This window comes from Tupaia chinensis, unplaced genomic scaffold, assembly GCF_000334495.1.
Source record: "Tupaia chinensis unplaced genomic scaffold, TupChi_1.0 Scaffold000178_1, whole genome shotgun sequence".
Classification (NCBI taxonomy): Eukaryota; Metazoa; Chordata; class Mammalia; order Scandentia; family Tupaiidae; genus Tupaia; species Tupaia belangeri.
The window spans coordinates 1,769,283-1,774,396 of NW_006159653.1; the positions used below are offsets into that span (position 1 = coordinate 1,769,283).

A 5,114-nucleotide genomic window follows, 5' to 3' on the forward strand; every position below is an offset into this window, starting at 1 on the left:
GTCAACAGCACATGGATGAGAAACTCTTTGTAGTTGAAAGCTACCTGTTGCTTTAGATAAGAACTCCCAGCTAAAATGGTTAATTTTTCTGTGGAGCCCTCAGCTTTGTTTATTCTGTTGTCCCATCCAGGCTTTTTCCTCTAATAAATCTGTGGGTTCCTGCATTTTGTTTGTTGAGTCTTGTCAATTAGTGAGTTCTTTTGTTTTATCTCTGAGTCTCTGTTATGTGGTGAATGTGCTGACTTTGCTAGTGTGAGTTAACTTTGGCCTGTAGCTTTAACAAGGGGTATGTAAGTAAAACTAACCTTAAACTAACTTAGTCTACATATGCTTCTAATGCTAATTTGGTTTATACTAACTTAATCTATATGTTAATTTTGGCTTAAAAACAGACAGGTGGGGGAGTCTTAAACTTCCTGGTCCTTGTGTCAGTCTTAGGGAACCACATTCCTACAAGATCACTAATTGGCTTTATTGCAATGGTTGGGGGTGATGTTTTACCCTTCCAGGGTACCGTAACAACAGCAAAACTCACGGCAGAGAAATTGAATACCGGCCAGTTCAAGGACACAAGGGAGAGCTCGTAGACTGGGCCTTGCCTCAGTTTCTTCCCAGTCCAGGCCCCGCCTTAGAATGGGAGGCAGCATCCTTACCAGCTTGTGTTGCCTGCATGGCCCTGTCGTTTATTTATTTATTTTAATTTCATCACAGAGGGACGGAGTAAGAGAGAGAGGGAAAGCGAGAAAGCAAGCCACCAGGTCTGGGACTCAAACCACTGATGACCATGTGAAAGTCCAGCACCCTTAACCACCATGCCGCCTGCTGGCCCCGAGAGCTAATATTTTTGTGATTCTCGATTCTTTGGGTCCCTTGAGTTGATGGCTTCATGTCCCTGGCCTCAGCCTCCGGACAAGAAATGACCTGTGCCTTCCCTGGATACCAGCCAGGGTCTCACTGCACTGGGCACAGCAATTACAGACGGTGGCCATGGGGCAGCTCAAGTCACCAGGGTGCTCAGACTGGGGAAAGCCATAAGACTCAGGCCAGAGGCCAAGCTTCTGAGGCACAGCCCACAGGAAACTGGGCTGCAGTGCTGGAAGCCACACGGCAGCCAGGGCTCAGATCCCGGTCCTTCCGAAAGCCAGCTGGGTGTGTCCCATGCTGGAGACTGGGGGAGGAGACTCTTTTTCTCATGTATATGCATATGCCATCATCAATTTAAAAAGGAAAAGCATCCGGGGCCAGCTGGTGGCATGGCGGCCAAGGTGCTGGATTCCACGTGGCTGACAGTGCCCTTCCAATCCTGGACCCTGTGGCCTAAAAAACACATGGGGTGTGTCTGCCTGTGTGCCCAAAATCCTGAAAGGAAAATGGATGAGAAGGGACTGCAGTGTGAGCCTGGAGGGATCGGGGGAGTGCTTTTTTATTTTCCTTCTCTCTCTCTTTCTCCGGGGAGCACATGTATCCTATAGCAAACAATACATACATACATATATACATATGTACATACAAAAACGATCATATCTTTAAAAAAAAAACAAAAAGAAAGAAAAAAGAACCAGGCCAGAGCACAGCCAAGGGGCAAGCCTCCTGCTGTGACTCAGACAGGTTCCCAAATTCACTGGCATCTGTCAGCTCATGAGGAGCGCTCACAGAGACAGTGGAGCCCTGAGAAGTCTAGGGATCAGCAATCCAGGAAGGCTTCCTGGAAGAGGAGGGTGTTTTGTATTGCACGTTGTTCCTCGACTTATTTGTCCTGTGCTCTCTCCCAGCCCCTTTCCCTTGTCCCCTGCTGCCCTCAACACCATGCCCCACGCCTGCCTTAGGATGCGAGCAGAGATCGCTGCTATCCTCCCTCTGCTTCGTTCTATACCCAAGGCAGGCTTGCAGGGCGCCCAGCAGGGCGCAGGCGCCGCCAGATGAGCCTGAGGCCGCCCATGCCACGGCGCGGGGACCCACGCGGGGGCGCCCGCGAGGCGAGGCCGAGCCCCGCCCGGGGCGGAGACGCGCGAACTCCAAGCCCCATGCGCGCGCCCCCCGGGGCGCGGGCCCACCCGCCGTCGGCGTCCTCCGCAGAGGGCGACCTAGGCCGCCGGCCGGGGACGCGGACGCAGCCGGGCAGCGACCGAGGGCCGAGGCCGCCGCCTGCCGCAGCCATGCCGGACGGCTGGGACAAGGACGTGTACCCCGAGCCTCCGCGCCGCACGCCGGCGCCGGCGCCGCAGACCTCGCTCCCCAACCCCATCACCTACTTGACGAAGGCCTTCGACCTCCTCGTGGACCGGCCGGTGACCCTCGTGAGAGGTACCGGGCCCTGCCGGCCGCGCGGACCCCCAGCGCGCTCCGGGGTGCCCCGCCCGGGCCCTGCCCTGTCGGGGTCCCGAACCCTGCAGCCCTGGCCCCAGCCCCTCCCCCGCCCCAGATGTCAGTGGGGGTCGGAGGGAGCTCGGGCCAGGGCCTTGTCCCTTTGCGTGGTGGGGCGGCAGCTCGGGCTGGCGGTGCTGCCGCTGGTGCCGAGCGCAGCGCTCGAGGCCCACCCAGGCCCCTAGGACCTGCCGGGCTGGACCGGCGCGCCCAGCCCCGGAGCACGGTCGCAGAAAGCGTCCCGTCAGCCCCGCCATCTGCCAGTGGGGGAGCTGGAGCGGTGGGATGAGCTCTGCTGGCTTCCCGTGCTGCGGGGGTGTGGGCCCCCGGCTAGGGCACCTGCAGCTGGCGCAGCACCCGGCCTGCAGGGTCTGCCCTCACTGCGCCCACCCGCTCTCATCCTGTGCTGGCGAGAAAGCATGTATCAAGCCCGTCGGAGGCACCGGGACTGAGGCTGGTCTCCCTGCAGAGTTCATAGAGCGGCAGCATGCCAAGAACAGGTCTCACTACTACCACCGTGAGTTCCGCCGCGTGCCCGACATCACCGAGTGCGAGGAGAAGGACGTCTTGTGCATGTTTGAAGCCGAAATGCAGTGGAGGAGGGACTAGTACGTGCACGCGGCTTTTCCCATGGGGATACCCTCATCCAGCTGCAGTGTACTTCCTGGGGCTGGCCTAGCTATTGGAGATGAGGCCCCCAGCCCACAGGGCCCTGGTACCCGCAAAACCTTCCTTAGGCTTTTTCTTTTGCAGCAAAGTGGATCAAGAAATAGTCAACATCATTCAGGAGAGGCTTAAGGCCTGCCAGCAGAGGGAAGGGGAAAGCCACAGGCAGAACTGTGCCAAGGAGCTGGAGCAGTTCGGCCAGGTGTCCAAGGCCTTCCAGGACCGCTGTGAGCGAAACCCCCCCCCCCAGCATGCAGACTCTGGGTCCTTGGGAAAACTGGGTTTCCAGAGCATTCCCAAGGTTCTCACTTCTTTTCTTTTCCCAGACCACGATCTGGGGGCCCACTATTCTGCCAGGAAGTGCCTGGCCAAACAGAAGCAGAGGATGCTGGCGGAGAGAAAAGCTGCCACGGAGGCTGCAGCTGCCTGAGGCTGGGTGTCAGCCCTTGTGACCCCATTCCCACAATAAAACGCCTGTTGCTCCTACATCGGTGTCCTGCCTCCCCTCATTACACCAAACACAGCACAAAGACAAGTTCTCAGGCTTAATTCACTTTATTCTCGCTGCATGAAAAACCCTAGGTTGTGGCCACAGCTGGAGCCTGGGTCCTCTGCACAGAGACTCTGGTGTGGGTCTTGACGAGATGGTCGGTGAATTCCTAGAAGACAAACCAGCCTCAGGTGTAACCAACCACCCACTTCGGCCCAGACGGGGGCCAAAAAGCTGCCAGCAGCCAGTACCTGATAGGGAGACTTGGTGAACACGGTCTCTTTCCAGAGGTCAGGGGTCAGGTAACTGTAGGTCTTGGAGATGGCATCAAAGGTGGCCTTGGCTGCGAGACAGGAGACAGACCGGGAGGGTTGGCGGCAGGTGAGAGGGCCCGGCCAACCCAGCAGTAGCTGCCTCCTAGGAACAGAGGCCACTTCGGGCAGGCCAGCCGTGTACTAGGAGGGCCTTTGCCCTGAAAACACCGAGCACGCGGGGCTGAGAGGCCTCTGCCCGCAGGTGGGTCACCTACCGAAGTTGCCCAGGGTGGCAGTGCAGCCCCGGGCTGAGGTGTAGCAGTCATCGATGCCAGCCATCATCAGCAGCTTCTTGGGCACAGGAGCAGAGACAATGCCAGTGCCTCTGGGGGCAGGAATGAGGCGCACCAACACAGAGCCAAAGAGGCCGGTCACCTTGCAAGGGACAGTGTGGGGCTTGCCGATCTTGTTCCCCCAGTAGCCTCTCCGCACTGGGACAATGGAGAGTTTGGCCAGGATGATGGCCCCTCGGATGGCAGTGGCCACCTCCTTGGAGCACTTCACGCCCAAACCAACATGGCCATTGTAGTCCCCGATGGCGACAAATGCCTGTGAAGAGACCCTGTGAGGTGGGCAGTACACACCATCAGTACCCACAACCCCCAGTTCCCACCCCCAGGCCTGTTGCACCCCTCGAGGGAAGAGAAGCCACATGAGGCCACTCCTGGGTCCCGAGGGGATCTTTGCTCTCTCTCCCCTTTACGAAAGCCACACGGGTGAAACCAAGTGTGACTGTGCAGAGCTGAGAGAGGCCTCGTGCTCCCTGGCCGGCAGAGCCGGTACCTTGAACCTGGTCCGCTGGCCAGCGCGCGTCTGCTTCTGCACGGGCATGATCTTCAGAACCTCGTCCTTGAGAGACGCTCCCAGGAAGAAGTCGATGATCTCGGACTCCTACAGCAAAACACGGCCGGGCATGGCACCTTCCAGCGTGGAGGCTGAGGCCACCAGGACTGCCTCAGTGTCCACTCCCGGTGGGACCCCACTGCACACCCAGCTCCTAACTGTCCTGGGGTGGGCACCCAATCTCAGCCGCTCAAGCGTAAGACCCAGGGCCCCAGACACACCAGCCAACAGCAGACCTCAACCTGCCACCGGGAAACAGGTACTTCTTTATTTAAAGAATTTAATCTTACTCGTTGTTATGTTAGAATTTATTTTTTTGAAGTTGACCAGAGAAAGCGAGAGAAGACGAGAAAGCGAGCTGCCAGGTCCGAGACTCGAACCGCCTTAGTCACCGCGCCACCTGCCGGCCCCCGCTAAACGGCCACCTTGGTGGGCAG

The 5,114-nt window shown here is 58.0% G+C and overlaps 2 protein-coding genes and 1 non-coding gene across 5 annotated transcripts; 1 reads left to right on the plus strand and 2 right to left on the minus strand.

The window, feature by feature from the left end:
* Positions 1 to 2,055: 2,055 nt before the first annotated feature.
* Positions 2,056 to 3,516, plus strand: NDUFB10 (NADH:ubiquinone oxidoreductase subunit B10). 3 transcript variants are annotated; one of them, XM_014587029.2, is made up of 4 exons: positions 2,056 to 2,304; positions 2,774 to 2,972; positions 3,118 to 3,257; positions 3,357 to 3,516. In XM_014587029.2, exons 1-4 carry the CDS (start codon positions 2,157 to 2,159, stop codon positions 3,458 to 3,460), a joined length of 591 nt encoding a protein of 196 aa, XP_014442515.1. In that variant the 5' UTR covers positions 2,056 to 2,156; the 3' UTR covers positions 3,461 to 3,516. The 3 variants fall into 3 exon arrangements, with proteins under 3 accessions (XP_014442515.1, XP_006146448.1, XP_006146449.1); XM_006146386.3 differs by having other exon boundaries at positions 2,057 to 2,304; positions 2,783 to 2,972; XM_006146387.3 differs by having other exon boundaries at positions 2,060 to 2,304; positions 2,834 to 2,972.
* Positions 3,517 to 3,569: 53 nt separating this feature from the next.
* Positions 3,570 to 5,108, minus strand: RPS2 (ribosomal protein S2). Its single transcript, XM_006146452.3, has 5 exons — positions 5,103 to 5,108; positions 4,618 to 4,725; positions 4,050 to 4,383; positions 3,772 to 3,863; positions 3,570 to 3,689 (listed from the first exon to the last, which is right to left on the minus strand). Exons 2-5 carry the CDS (start codon positions 4,663 to 4,665, stop codon positions 3,609 to 3,611), a joined length of 555 nt encoding a protein of 184 aa, XP_006146514.2. The 5' UTR covers positions 4,666 to 4,725; positions 5,103 to 5,108; the 3' UTR covers positions 3,570 to 3,608.
* LOC114007449 (small nucleolar RNA SNORA64/SNORA10 family) lies at positions 4,454 to 4,586 on the minus strand. Its single transcript, XR_003549074.1, has one exon. It is a non-coding gene; the product is annotated as a small nucleolar RNA SNORA64/SNORA10 family (small nucleolar RNA).
* Positions 5,109 to 5,114: the final 6 nt, after the last annotated feature.